The sequence below is a fragment of the Chiloscyllium plagiosum genome, chromosome 15, assembly GCF_004010195.1.
Source record: "Chiloscyllium plagiosum isolate BGI_BamShark_2017 chromosome 15, ASM401019v2, whole genome shotgun sequence".
Lineage (NCBI taxonomy): Eukaryota > Metazoa > Chordata > Chondrichthyes > Orectolobiformes > Hemiscylliidae > Chiloscyllium > Chiloscyllium plagiosum.
Genome location: NC_057724.1, coordinates 58,359,163 through 58,375,362, shown reverse-complemented (window position 1 = coordinate 58,375,362; position 16,200 = coordinate 58,359,163). Strand labels below are relative to the sequence as shown.

Sequence of the window (16,200 nt, the reverse complement as noted above, 5' to 3'; positions counted from 1 at the left end):
GTTAGGTGGGCTTGGATCGGCGCAACATCGAGGGCCAAAGGGCCTGTACTGCGCTGTATTCTTCTATTCTATTCTATTTAAATGAATGCTGGATGTAGGTTTGCTCGCTGAGCTGGAAGGTTTGTTTTCAGATGTTTCATCACCATACTAGGTAACATCTTCAGTAAGCCTCCGGACGAAGCACTGCTGATGTTTCCTGCTTTCTATTTATATGTTTGAGAGCATTCATTTGGAAACCCAAACTGCATACAGGTTAAGCTATTAACAAATATAAATCATTGATTTAGGATTTAACCATCAAATGGTACACCTATGCCAAATATAGCTGTTTCTGAATCTTCAGGCTGACAAACGTTGATGAGAATAAACTACTGAACAATAAATACAAAGCTCAAAAAGCTAGACTTATGGGCCCTTTGAGGACTGCATTGTCTGATTTTCTTTGAGAGGAGATGACATTGGGAGCAATGTTAGATAAACAGGAATTTAGATTTTTAATAGTCCTTTTTTGCCAACTTACTTTTTAAAAAAAAATTGTCACTTTTGGAAGGAATGCATTCATTCTATGCAGGACAAAGAAACTGCGCATTTCTTAATAGCTTGCTGTGAAGATCCTTGACCACAGTGATTAGTTTCTGCTTTTTTAAGATTCTTACTCAACAAAACAAATACAATATTGATGAGAGGCATTTTATTCAGAGTAGTAGCTCAGTGTACAGCTTTTCAAAAAAAAATCAGAATCAAAGTCAAACTTGCTTCAGACTGTTTAACTAAAAGCCTGGCTACCACTTTCATCGTTCAAAAACGTCACCTTTCACAAGCCAATTCAGAGACCAGTACCTTTGTAAATAGGACTGAATATTCTGATGAAATTAGAATATTCAAACTGCAATAAACAGAATATAGATTCTACTGAAATATTTATTCTAAAAACAAACAGAACCTTATGCACCTCACAGGGCACATGGAAGGGATATTACAACATAGATGGAGAAATATTGACAATATGCTAGGAGTACTTCTCAGGTTGGTCTGAGGTAATGAATGAAATCCTGGAGAACAATTTAAATCCATTACTGTTCCTCATTTTCAATTATCTTAATATGATAATAAATAGAAAGTTAACTCTGCAGATGGTCTCTGAATTGTATAAAAAGTGACCTGCCAAATTGGTAATTAAGTAGTTACTTGGGTAAACAAATAGAAAACACAGTCTTTAATGTGAAGTGAGGTATTACAATATAGTACCATATGAAGCAACCACTTCTTCAGTGAAGGTATTGTTGTAGCATAATTACAAAGCTATTATACACAAAACATGCTGTCATTTTAAGTTGAGAAAATATGGGCTTTTGACAGTGTATTGGTAAAACAAATATTGCTTCAGTCTAGGTTTGCCTTGAAAGATTAAGATATTGAGTTAAAATAATTCATGTGCTGAAGCCAAGGCTACATAGGTAAGCCAAAAAAACAATGCTGCTGACAAGAAAAAAGAAATACTACACAATATTAGAAAAATATTCCATGAACTGATTCACAGCACAAAAAACATCTTCTGAAATGCAGAACACACTTTACCAAAGCTGGAATCAATCTTAATCCAGTATGCATTCTATTTGTGCTCATGAACCTGGACAGTACTCTAAAAGCAACAAATCTGAATTTGATCTGGTTCCTTGTTTTATGAATATTTTATGGTAGTGGGTACACTGGGTTAACTTCCAGCATTATTTTAGTGCATTGCAAGAAAGCTTCATATTTATTTGCCAGCAAGATAGTATCACCATGACAACAGATAGAGCCATGTGCCCCTCATCTTCTATCCCATAATTAGCATAAGCTAATTCAAAATAAAATTCATTATGTAAAAACAGATCTAAATATACAAGAAATTGACGACAGGATACTGTGGATATTTAAGAAAATTGAAAAGTAGGCTTGCACTATCCAGTTTTCAATTATCACAATTAGTAACTGGTAATTTCTCAGACAAACAGATATTCAAAAATATCTCCATGACTGCATTGGTCCAGCATTTAATATTTAGTTATAAAGTAACTATATACACTGTTGGCTCCCGCAATATTATAGTTATCAGAATGTGTCATTTAATAGAATTAAGGATATTTTGCCAAGTGATACACAGTACATGATTTACATAATCTGTGATCATTACTACATTGAATATTGAATTCAATGACTGTCAATTTTGGCTTCCAAGCCAAAAAAGTGATAATTGACTGTTCATTTTAGTTTTAGGTTCTTTTTATTAAAGAGGCAACTGTGATTTGGTAATGGGTTTTAGCATTGATGGGGAAAGTGTGCATGCAGATGTTTGTGTATTTCTGTCCATGGCAGAGACATGTCAGTGTGAGGTCATGATATGGTAATAGTGGAAAGGAATGTTACAACTGGAGGGAGGGCACTTAATGTACTTTCTATAAGCATCACACTTAAATTCTGTGACACTTCCTGGTTTCAAAAACTTTATTTAGTTGGGGCATTACAAATCAAGTGCATCTTCCAACATTGCATAATGCCATAGTTATCTATTCACAATCTTGTCAACAGTGTACACTTCCTGCAAGTCTAACATTTACTTTTTTATAATTTCATCAATTGTTTAACTGACTAGAAATAATGGGCAGATCGTACAAAACAAAACTGTCCATAAACTACCACTGAGAAGCCAGAAAGCATACATAAACCAAATCATAATAATAAAAGTTGATATATTAGGACATTTTTAAAACCAGGCACCAAAAGCTACATAAGGAATTACATAGGGATAAAAGCCCTTTATTGTCATCACTCTCCATTTCTAAACAAAGTGTTGTAACATAATGATGATCATCTCCCAAATGCTCCTTTTGAACAAACCCACGCCAAAAACATCTTTCAACTTCTGAAAAAGTGTTCACTCATCCTTAAATACCATGCCCTCTGACCAAAGTCATTCTTTGTGAGAATGGGCTATTTTAAACACAAGATGCAGTAAATATCAGCTTAATTGGGTCCTTACCCAATGGTTATACACACATTATAGCAAATGCCGTTGGGTATCAAACAGTAGGAATCCTAACTACTTTCACTTCTTAAGGTCAGGGGGGCCAACAGCATTGGTAATTTAATCATTGTCAATCCAACTGAGATCTGTAACAAGACAGAATCTCATGTTCATTTTGACACTGGAATTACAAATAATTTGCAGCCATTACTTATATTAGACATCTGCACTTCAAGAGACATGGATACAAATGCAAGGTTGAAGATTCTCAGACATAGATCAGAATGACCTATGTAATCCTCTGATTCAGGAAAATTTGCAAGTGTTTTCATTCCTGATCAGAATATAGTAAGCAATGCTCCAAATGAATATATCAATTATAACTGACTTAGTTATGTTAGTTTCTGCAATGGAATAGCCTACTAATGGGTGTATGGAACTGTGCAACCGTAGATTAGCAGTCATATTCTTACATTATCGGCTTTAGATAGCATAGTATTATAATTTTCTGAAGGTAACAGATTGTAAATGATGCTATTTAAAGAAATGCAAAAAAAACTTTTGAAGAGGAAGGAAAAATAAAATTCTATTCAAGTTCTACATTCACCACATAGCTGCAATGTGCACATCCTTTCCCATGAGAAAGGACTTGCAATCAATTTGCTCAAATCACTGCGATGATATAGAATTTGTTTTCAAAGAACCTAGGAACAGAAGTAAACCATTCAGTTCCTTGAGCCTGCCCCACCATTCAATGGGATAATGGTTGATCTATGGCCTAACCTCAATTTCTCACTTTGGCTCTATCCATTAAAATCTTCGCTGAACAAAAAATCCTCAAATTTCAATTAACAACTAATCTAGCAAAGGTAGATGCAAATATCTACCAACCTTCATGTACACTAATATTTCTTGACATCTGTCCTGAATGATCGAGCCCTAATATAGACTAATTAACCCTAAATCTAGTTCTAGAATCTCCAACCAATGAAATAGTTTATCTTCACCTACCCCGTCTTTTGTTAATATCTTGACGACTTAGATCAAATGACCCTTTAGCCCTCTAAATTCTAGAGAGAAAAAAAAAGTCCTAATTTGTGTAGTCTCTCCTCAGAACATAACCCCGAAGGCCAGATATTCTTATAAATCTATGATATATTCCTTTGAAGGCCAATATATCCCTTCTAAGATGTGGTACCAGATCTGCTCTCAGTACTCCAGGCAGAATCTAACCAGGATTTGTATAGTTGCAGCATAACGTCTGCACCCTGATATAAAGGCCAGCATTCCATTAGCTTTGATTACTTCCTGACCTGTTTGTGACATTTTAAAGATGCACCTGAACTTCCAAGTCTCTCTGAACATCCACTGTAATTAATTACTACAAAGTACCCTGGTCTATCCTCTTGTGGTCCCAAATAGATAACCTTTCACAATTACACTTTCATTGTGTCTCAAAAAATGAGATAATTAAAAACTTACTTGAAGGAAAAGACATCTGGTTATGTATTTGCCATGATAAATTGAATGAATATAAACAAGAAAAGTATTTGCCAAAATATGTTATCAACACACTAGTTTTTCAAACATAATATAAATTGTCTTCGAACTTTGAGGGAACTGAAAGGTTTGGTTATAAAAGGGAAAGCAATTACAACTACATGTTGAACATAGAGCTTAAGTAGAATAGATTTCCTCCTTTACTTCTTGTTCAAAAGTTTGGTTACCCAATTTTTCCTCACTTGATTGTTCCTCTTTACTTCTCTAACTGCATCAACATCTTGCTTGGGTATACTTCCAAATATCTATTTGGAGGTTATTCCACACAAGGCCTACATAGCTTAGTCAGTCAGACTCCATTTATAAACCTACTTGTAGCTGTGCTCAATGAATTGTGATCAAAATTGGTTACTCCTTTGGCAAAGTTTCCTCATCCAGGGGTTCTGACTAAGGATTTGTTGATCTACAACTGGAGCAGCATAACCTCTGCAATTGTACTAGGCTATTATCTGAAACAGAAATATTGGAAATCAATGTTATTTAATGTGATTAATATTTGTTTCCTTAATGGTGCACAAAATTACATTCAGAATATTTTAAAAACAGACATCAACGCTAACTGTGCAATTAGATGCAATATTTAATTCAGTTTTCATCCAATTTACATTTAATATAAAAATAAGGCATTGAGCTAGCATTCTACACTGCATTTCAATCAACTTATAGCTTTCTGATTTTGAACCTAGGACCCAAGGCACCATGCACTCCCAATTATTTAATTAAACATAGTTGCATTCATATTTTGCACCAAACTTTCTTCATGAACAGTTTGAATCAATAATCACATTTTAAAATATTTCCAAATGATCAAACAAGCATCAATGCACTTCAAAAGAAGTTACTGCAGACTAATGTTTACGCCCAGTTATTGATACCACAGTCATCAAGCTCTCTATTGTAAATGCAAAATGCAACAGCCAGTTTCACAGTATCTGTTGAAGAAAATGACCCAATGTACACAATAGAATGTAGCATTTTAGGTCAAACTATTGAAAATGATACTTCAATATCACATTACACCAGCTAGTATAAATTTACAAGTATGCAGATCAGCCCTTCGGTTTTGATGTATGATTCAGGTTAAGGCACTTTCATCAATCAACAGAATTGGCATACTTCTTTGAAAATTGCAAACAATTTTAATTATTGTCTACTTTTCCCAGGATACCTTGAAATCTCTTCCATTTTAAAAATATTTTTCAGGTCCGACAGTAAACTTAAAAATCTGCTAAGGCACTGTAGGCTCTCTTTGGTTCAAGTCTTCCTTTGAGAGACCTTGATTGCAATAACTTTGGAAGGTAGTCTGAAACACAACAAAACTCTTAACTTCATGTATTCTTTTGTGTATATTTCTCAAGCCATGGTGCCGTCCTTCTAGTTTCTGTCTATGTCTCCAGGATCAACTAATAAGAAAGCTAAAAGGCAAAAAAGATAAAGTGGCAGAATTTAAAAGAGATTCAGTTAGCAAACATTCTGGACAAGTTAACTATATGATAACTTTACTAATACATTTTAGAAAAAAGGTTAAAACAAGCAAAATATTCAAAGCAGCTCTTCAGTTCCACTCGTACACAAAACTAAAATCATATAAATTGTTCCTTTGCTTTGCAGAGATGTTAGAAGACTCACCATTATTTTATAAAAGTTATAATGTGGACTTGTAGAATTCCACAGCTCCAGTCTGTGTCTTGGCCTCTGCCATTTCCTAAACAGAAGCATCAAATTGCTCCAGCAGCAAGGAAATCTCAACCAAGAGTCTCCAAATTGGATATATCAAGGGATAAACTAAGTTATTCCAAGAAAAATGTATTTCCTTATGCAACATTAAGGAACATTTCAAACTGTAAATATCTACTCTGGAGTAGTCTTGCCATTTAATCAGAAGTGGGGTTTAATATAAGTACATACTCAAATATGTTTCCATTTGAAATTCAGGCTCTTTCACTGAACCAGCTGCATTTTTGTTCAGCTACATGTACGACAAGCATTTTAATTATCTTTTAAAATGCTCAGGAAATCTGCACTGCTATAAACACGCTTGCCTGAAGAATATCTATATAAATATTCACTCATCTTAGATTAGATTACTTACAGTGTGGAAACAGGCTCTGCGGCCCAACAAGTCCCCATCGACCCTCCGAAGAGCAACCCACCCAGACCCATTCCCCGACATTTACCACTTCACCTAACACTACAGGCAATTTAGCATGGCCAATTCACCTAACCTTCACATCTTTGGATTGTGGGAGGAAACCGGAGCAAACCCACGCAGACACGGGTGGGAACTGAACCCGGGTCTCTGGTGCTGTGAGGCAGCAGTGCTAACCACTGTGCCACCCCTCCCAAAAGCAGAGCTTCAGACTGACAAAAGTTATGTAATGGAGTGCTGTTGGAGGTTAAAGAGCTAAAATTGAAATGCAGAAGTGTAGGCTTCCCAGTTCTCATTCAGATAAGGGAGTCCATGGGGAGTCGGAAGGTGATCTGGAGTCCATGGGGTGTCGGAAGGTGATCTGGAGTCCATGGGGTGTCGGAAGGTGATCTGGAGTCCATGGGGAGTGTCGGAAGGTGATCTGGAGTCCATGGGGTGTCGGAAGGTGATCTGGAGTCCTTTTATCTTCTCCTGCTGAACACTCTCTGCTCATTCCTGAAGAAGGGCCTGTGCCCGAAACGTCGAATCTCCTGTTCCCTGGATGCTGCCTGACCTGCTGTGCTGTTCCAGCAATAAAGTTTCAACTCATTCAGATAAGATCAACCGACCTTTTGGGGTATTTATTTTCAAGAATGGAAAGGATTCTCAGAGACCCATTCTTCCAAATCATTAACAAACCAAACAGTCTGCCCAATGAGCAATACTTAGCAGTCAGATTAAAATGAGATTGTAGCAGAACACCTTCAAGGTACAGTACCTTAACTCCAATGGGTAACTAGTGGATGTTAGAAAAGAGAAGCAGAGATAAACCTAAATAATAGGATTCTCATTGTTATCAGTTTGCCATCAGACCATATAGTGATGCAGCAGCATGAGAGGGGGGGGTTAGAAAGGTAGTACCTTCTGGCTTACCTTGTTGACAACAGGGTAACATCAAAATTTATGAAGTAAAAAAACAGTAAAAGAGGAGGAACAAAATCTACTTGAGACAGACCTCAAAAAACTTGCCTATCGCAACTGCCAATATTTGTGTGTAATGCAATAACCACGTAGCTAATCACAGCTGTGCATAAATGCCACCAAGCTACTAAAATGGATTAAACAGATACTGAAAGAGGAAACCCTGCTAACAGAAATAAAGAGCTACAATGTTTGAAATGGAAAATGCCCGAATACACATCTGACAAATATATAGTTACATTTGACAAAGTATTCAGTCATCATAACATAACTGCATATGCTATCAATAACCTACCGGTATGGATATCCATGGTACTTTGCTCTGAAAATGGACAACATCAGGCTGAAGAAAAACCCAACCAGTCCTAGTCCTGCCACGCACAAAACTGCAAAGAGAAAACACAAAGGTGAATCACCATACCACTGCAGCATATTAGTCTACCACAATCACATGAACATTTGAATTCAACAGGTCTTTACTAACCTTTCCGCAAAGTCCATTTTAGCATAAATTTCTCCTGGAGTTATATTGACTATTTCTTCTTCACCCCAGTTCCCTTAATAGACCATTAGTTAAAAAGAGTTTAGGTAGAAATAATTCAGACCAAATTTTCCCCCCGAAGAATACTATGCTAATATGTGCATACGTGGTACTAAACTGTAGGATGTTAGACTGGAAAGAGGACCAGCTGAAAATATAAAGTTTTTACCAAAATATATATAGCATTGAAAATGCTAGCAGTTTTCGAACTTGTGGGTATATTCACCGAGGCGGGAAGTTGATTTGCAGATGTTCCATCCCCTGTCTAGATGACATCTTCAGTGCTTTGAAACCTCCAAGAAATGCTGCTATGCTGTCTCTTCTGGAATTTATTTGGATCCATTCTGCTACTTCCAGCTGGTTGTTTGTTGTATTGGCCGGTCTAGGTCTATGTTCTTGTTGATGGAATCCGTGGATGACTGCCATGCTTCTAGGAATTCTCTGGCTGTCCTGTTTGGCTTATCTTACGACCATAGTGTTGTCCCAGTCGAATGTGATCCCTGTTATCAGGCATATGGCTACTAGGTACAGCTGGTCGTGGCATTTAGTGGCTAGTTGATTTTCATGGATGCAGATTGTTAGTTGTTTGCCAGTTTGTCCTATATAGTGTTTCGTGCAGTCTTTGCATGGAATTTTGTAAATTAAGTTTGTCTTGAATATGATGGGTGTAGGGCTTTTGTCCTGTGAGTCATTATCTGAGTGTGGGCTGTCGATTTATGGGCTGTCATGAATCCCAGTAGTCAGAGAACTCTGACTGTCAGTTCTGAGACTTTTTTTTAAATGTAAGGTGGTGTTGCTAGTGAGTTAGGTCGTGGCACATCCTCATCGCATCGTATGTCTGTTAAGCATCTACGGATGAAGTCATGGGGATTTCCGTTCTTGGCAAAGACTCTGTAGAGGTGCTCTTCTTTTTCTTCCCTTTGTAGGTCGGGAATGCTGCAATGTGTTGTAGCTGTTTTGAACAGGATCCGAATGCAGTTTCTCATGTGTTTGGGTTGTTGCTGCTGTAATGTAGGACCTGGGTCAGTGTGTGTGACTTTTCTGTACACTTTTGTGGTGCATTCACCATTCTCTGTTCACTGTACCATCACATCCAGGAATGGGAGTTGTTGATTGTTGGTTTACTCCTCGCTCGTAAATCAGATCCCTGTGTTGATAATCCAGTGTATGTTCTCTATTTCTGTTCTCTTAATTATAGCAAAAGTGTTGTCCATGTATGTGCTGATATCTATTCCTTAATTGTAAGCATGCAATACTGTACTACATTTAAATCACAATGCCACACACACCTTTACTGACAGCTAATCACTACAAATTCAGAACAGCTTTCTCACTATTATCAAGTGAAGAAAAATTTACAGAAATGCTCATCTTTACACCCTTCCATTCAACATAAGAATGTAACAAGTCTATTTGGTGGATAAACTTACTGTACTTTGTACCATGGATTACTGACAAAATGGATGACAGTTGGATTAATACAAATGGAATAATTATTCTTAATGCATCATGGCCACTATCCACATGCAGGGCATGACAGGACAAGACAGGACAGGACAGACCAGGCCAAAGGGAGCATCAGTGCACACACTACTGATGTTAGTGCTCTGTGCAAGGAATCAGTTAGGAGCAGAAGTGGGGGTTGGATTGGGGGTGGGGACATCTGATTGAATAGTTTGATTAAGTAAATGAACCACTCCTGTTGCTGCAATGCAAGTCAAATTTGTCAACGTGAGGAATAGATAAACTAGTTAAATAATTACTTTCTGCTTTTGCAGAAAAGCCTTCAAGGAGGGGGTAATTGGCTGAAATGTTTGGATGGTTGCAAGTGTGGGAGTTTTATTGAAGTTCTTTAAAAAGCTATTATTAGCTTTTTTAAAATAATAAAGTACTGGCAAAATGAATGTTCAGATAAATAAAATCATACCAATACTTCTCAATTAATCCACTTCAAGTAACTAGCCACAGATGTATTGAGTACTTACTTCTCCTTTTGCCTATTTCCATTTTAGATGTTGCTGCTTCATGAAGAAGTACCATACCTAATGTTATAGCAGCATCTGCATTTGGTAGTTAAGACAAATCATGTATCAAATAAGTTATGCAGCACAAAAACAGACCCTTCAGTTTGATTTGTCTGTGCCGATCAAACATCCCAACCTGACCTAGTCCCATTTGCCAGCATTTGGCCCAAGTCCCTCTATTCATCCAGATGCCTTTTTAAATGCTGTAATTGTACCAGCCTTCACCACGTCCTCTGGCAGCTCATTCCATACACACACTACCCTCTACCTGAAAAAGTTGCCCCTTCGGTCCCTTTTAAATCTGTTCCCCCCTCACTCTAAACCTATGCTCTCTAGCTTTGGACTTCCCCTACCCAGGAAAAAGACCTTGCTTATTCATCCTATCCATGCTCATGATTTCATAAACTTCGAGAAGGTCATCTCACAGCCTCCAACTCTCCAGGGGAAGAAGCACCAACCTTTTCAGCCTCTCTCGACAACTCAAACCAGAATCCTAGAATTGTTCTGGAAAACACCTAATCAGGTCCCAGAGATTTATCTACCTTTTTGCATTTTAGGACTTCCACCTCAGGGGATCTTTAAAGTGTACACTTAATGTGCACACATTTACTAAAAACTTACTGTTAAGTGTCAAGGGAATATGTGGTCACTCAAAATATTTTCTCATGATATAAAGTACCACCAATTGTATTACATCTTGGAATGATCATTTCAAGGGAATCCTGGTCTAATTGTTTAGTAACATTTCAAGTGTATCACTTTGGAGTTATCAAAATGAGAAAGTCAACTTTTGATACGAGAAACCAATGTTATTAATTTCCTCAAATTCTGAGGAATTTTTGTTGTCTTTAAAACAGATCTTCACAAGTACCCCTAAAACAGTATAAATGTCTGACCTCTATTTCACTCAATTCTCAAGTTTGTTATGAGCCAGTGGAAGAAAAAGCTCGGCAATAGTTTCCATTATCAAATCTGCAGCAGTTTAGAAGTTTAGAAAGTTACATTCCAGTGGATCACTTAGAATGCTGCCAGACTGATGTTCAAATTGGGCCACTCTTTATGCACTCTTTATATTAAGGAGGCAGCAGCATTTGTTTTGCAAATAGATGGCTCTCTGTACATGTATGTAAATTTAACATGGCAGGGATGAGCACTGGGATAAAGGGAAGAGATACATGACAGGGAGAGGTAAAGTAGCTCTAGAGTAAAATAGTTTAGAAATAGGAAAGATCAGTTGAGGAAAATGTGAGGCAAACTTGGGTTTGGAGAATGCATAGAAAGTGGTAACAATTAAAAATAAGTTGGTGATGAGGCACGAAATGTCATATCGGACTATAATAATAAACAATATCTGGATCAACCAAGATGACCAGGAATGTAGCATTTTGGTTGCAAGGTCTTCTGGAAATACGGGGCGAGAAAATGAATGAACAGAGTGAATGACAAACTGTAAAAGCATTGGAGAAGGATTCTGCAAACATTTCAAAACAACAGTTATACCATTGAGTACATACACCAAGGCCCCCAATTCAAAGGCATGAAATTTGGAGACATTTTATAGACACATTATAAACAAATATAGCGCTTAGTGAAAATAAGAAATGTTATTTTAATAAAGATTGAGAATAACAGGTGGCAATTTGTTTAAGAACTTGTGAGAAATAATCGCCAGAATTCGATCCAACACTACTGCTTTCCACATTTGGTTGGAGGCATATTGATTTCAAGAATGAGGTAAGGAGCATGCGCAACATGTTTTAGTAGGATCATGTAGGTGAAGTCATCCTATCAAGTTTACAGAAGATTTGGAACAGGGCAAGAAATAATCAAGCATAAAAAATTTAACTGGATGATACCTATCTTCAGTTAGGAAGCTACAAATTGATTTAGACAAGGTGGATCAAAATCAAAACATTGATCGGTGTTGCAAAGTTGGATAGAGTACTTGTAGATTGAGGCAAGAACTTAGAATTTGGTGATTCTAAAGTGCTGGGAGAAAGCATTGTGTGGTCCCTTTAAAAGATTGTGCATTTTCTGTGCTTAGAGATTTAAAATGGATGTCTCTGAGTAGCAGCTTGAAAGTTTGCAAGTACACAGAGCAACCGAATTGAAACATTTATATCAAAAGGCAGTAGAGTTAGCAGGCCAAGCAGTAGGTTTTTTTTAAACCAAGACAACAATATTTCAAATGTAGCCAATTTGAGCCAGGTACTCAATTACCAAATCCTATTACAAGAAATATTGATATGTCACCACAGGTAGAAAAAGATAGGGGGAGCTGGACAAAGACCCCAGATCTAGTTGCCATCTGCCAGAGCTAGTGATCCTCCGCTCTCACAAGAGAATCGCTAGCTCTCATAGCCTCCTTTGTGTCTTAGGGAAAGCAGCATCTAAGTATCAACGGCACAGCTAGTTAATATTCTGGACAGAAGAACTAAGGGAGGAGGCACAGAACATTCCGGAAGACATAACCTGGCTGTAATTTTGAGTGTGTAAATTCTTTTTATGAGTAGGACTTGTACTTATTGGAACAGCATAACACTGGAATCTTGCTTTATTCAGACAGTTAGAAGGGATTTATTCGGTTCATTAAGAGTTTAGTTAATTTGTTCACTGTTAGAGTTAGATAAGTAGATTGCTACTTGTTGACTTTAAAGTGAGTGTAGGGGTTTTTATTTTATTTAACCACTAGAAGTTGCCAAAAAGCAGGTTATACCACTTTTCGCACTGAGGGTTTTGGATTTATTTCTCGGGTGGGGGTTGGGGGTTAACCTCCCCTTTATAATAATAGACTAAATAGTGACTCAACAACGGAAGGTTAGAATAGGTACATGCCCGAAAGAGAAAAAAGGAAAAGGATACCCAAAACTAGATTTCTCTGAATAACACAAGATAGAATAAGGTGGTTAATGACAAATGTAAAAGGTTCATAAAACTATAAAGACTAAAAGATAAAAAGATGCAATGCTTCAATGGTTGACGTTAGGAACACGGTCCTGGACACAGCTGCATAATTTGAAAATTTAAATGTTATAAGGCACTTGAATGGTCAGACAGGCAAAACTGCAGAATAAGTTTAAGAAGTGTGGAGTGATATGTTTAGATAGGAAGAATGGGTGGGAGCAATACAGACTAAATGATAAATTTTAAAGACTGTCAAGAACAGAAAGTTGTGGGTGTATTTTATAAAATTAATTTCTGGGATATATGCATTGCTAAGTCAGCATTTATAACCCATCTCTAATTGCTCAGAAGGCAGTCAAGCATATTACTATGGGGGTAGAGTCACAAGTAGGCCAGACTAGGTAAGGATGGTAGATTTCCTTGCCTACAGGACATTAGTGAACCAGATGGATTTTAACAACAATTGACAGTGACTACATGGTCACATTTTGGCTAGCTTTTTATTCCAGAGTTTTAGTGAACTCAACTGGGCAGAGAGAAGGGGGTCAAAAACAGGATAAACCAAGGTCCAGAATCAAGGGCACAACACTTCATCTTCAAATGGGCAGAGAGTCAGCAACAAGATAAAACGAGCTCAGGATCAGAGTGGAGAGGTTAACATGGAGACAGCAAATAGAAGTGAGTTTGGTTAACAGTTGCAGCTTCAGTGGATCGTTGCTTGGAAATACAAATACAAAGTGGTGGGTTAATGGGCTTGAGATTTTTTTTGAAAGAAGCAATTAACTGAGAAACAACAGGAATAAATGACAAATCGGGGCCAATATACTTCTGTAATATAAGAAAGCAAAATTGGGACAAGGGAAATAAGTTAATTGTATGCTTACAAACTTTATTTTTCAGAAAGCGAGTAACTAGGGGGTTTAAGGGAAGTTGTAGCAGCAGAGCTCACAGATGTGATATACTCATCTTGTGCTACGTGGCAAATCATGAAAGCTTTAATTGACCTTGGTACCGACATGTGCCGGAAGGGCGTCCAGCTGCAACTTCTGGCTAACTGCATTTTGAAGCTGGAGCTGTGGGTGAATTCACTGTGGATCATCTGTGATATTGAGCACGTCCTGGATAACATGTTCAACAAGATGGCCACACTACAGGTTAAGACTGACAGGCAGAAATAGCGTGAGTGACCACCAGCCAGAGTCGAGGAAGGCAGGTAGTGCAGGAGTCCCACAGTCATCCCCTTTTCTAATATATATACCATTCCGAGTACCTAAAACCGGTCTTCCAGTTTTAGACTCCCCCACCAGAGTAAAAAGATCTTGGCTTTTCACCCGATCCATGCCCCTCATGTTTTTTTTAATATAAATACCCCAGTCTCCAACACTTCACGGAAAATAGCCCCAAACTATTCAGCCTCTGCTTATAGCTCAAATCCTCCCGGCCAGCACCTACTTATTAAGTTCTTACGAAAACACAACACTTCATTTAGCTAAATTAAACTCCATCTGCCACTCCTCAGCCCACTGGCCCTTCTAATTAAGGTCCCATTGAACTGAGAATTTTCTAAACTGTCCACTACACCACCTATTTTGGTGCCATCTGCAAACATACTAAACAAACCTCTTGGATCCACATACAAATAATTTATATTAGTGACAAAAAAAAGTAGTGGATCCAGCACCCTGCCTCTCCTAACCTTTGATGAATGGTAGGACCCTGTGAAGCACAGAATCAGAGGGACCATAGTGTGCACATTCCCTGGTCACTTAAAGCAACAGGATAGGTAGGTAGAGTGGTTCAGGCAGCATATGGGATACTTCCCTTATTTAGCTGAAGCACACAGAGTTCAAGGACAGGGAGGTTTGTTGGAACAGTATAGAGAGCTAACTAGGCCACAGCTACAGTATTGTGTGCAATTCTGGAATTCACATTATTGGGAGGGATGTGATAAAAATGAAGATTTACCAGGATATTGCCTGGGCTGGAGAGTTTTTGTAATGAGAACAGATTGGCTAGATTAGGGTAGTTTTCTTTGCAGAGGAAACTGAAGGGGGGATATGATTGAAATATGTAAAATTATGAGGGGCACAGACAGGAAGGAACATTTCTCCTTAATGGAAGGATCAATGGCTAGGGGGCAGAGATTTAAAGTAAGAAGCAGGAAGTTTAAAGGGGAAAAAAAAATCATCCATAAGGGAGTGGGAAGTTGGAACGGACTGCCTGCAGGGGTGGTAGAGGCAGAAATGCCCAATACATTTTAGTAGTATTTAAATGTACACTTGTAATGTCAAGGTACACAAAACTATGGGCCAAGTGCTAGAAATTGGGATTAGAATAGTTAGGTGTTGGTTTTTGCGAAAACAGGCTGAATGGGCCAATGGGGCTTTTTCTCAACTGTAGACCTCGACGACTCCACAAATTAAAATTTTACCATCGCCATAACATTTGCCTCGGGTTCTGGATTGCTAGTCCAGTAACATTACTGCTGTGTGTACACAAATTTTTAAAACTATCAGAACAAGTGAAGAAAATTATTTAAATAAAAGTACATGGGCTGCTTCGCTCTATTAAAAGGGGTAAAGCATGGAATTTATGCCAAGCCTTTCGAAAACATTTCAGATGAAGGTCTGGGCACTACACATTAAATGAGTCAAGATCTTAGAGGATGCAGGAGAAAATTCCTAGAACGCTACTAGAAATGAAGGACTTAAGTTGAAAGACTGTAGAAGTTGTTCTGCTTAGAGATGGTATGAGGAGTTTTGATAAAAACATTTTATGCACAGTTTGAATTGAGCAAATAAGCAGGAACCATGTCCCATTGTAGAACATTTAGCAAATGAACGCCATAGATTTACAGTGTTTGGCAAAGCACCTGAAGGAACGGGAAATTGGGCAAATACTTAAAAGAAAGAAAACAACAGGTAAAGAATGTGTAAATTAACTAGATAGGTCTACAAACACAGAAGGAGAAAGTGAGGACTGCAGATTCTGGAGATCAGGGTCACGAGTGTGGTGCTGGAAAAGCACAGCAGGTCAGGCAGCATCCGAGAATTGG

At 37.8% G+C, this 16,200-nt stretch overlaps 1 protein-coding gene across 1 annotated transcript in view; it reads right to left on the bottom strand.

Annotated features, from left to right (window-relative positions):
• Positions 1 to 676: 676 nt before the first annotated feature.
• Positions 677 to 16,200, bottom strand: part of LOC122557355 (magnesium transporter protein 1-like) — a 47,545-nt gene continuing 32,021 nt past the window's right edge. Inside the window, exons 8-10 of the mRNA XM_043704984.1 lie at positions 10,203 to 10,277; positions 7,972 to 8,062; positions 677 to 5,982 (exon numbers count right to left, since the gene is read on the bottom strand). Of these exons, the coding sequence (XP_043560919.1) occupies positions 5,967 to 5,982; positions 7,972 to 8,062; positions 10,203 to 10,277 (182 nt within the window). The 3' untranslated portion in view covers positions 677 to 5,966. The remainder of the gene's footprint in view (positions 5,983 to 7,971; positions 8,063 to 10,202; positions 10,278 to 16,200) is intronic.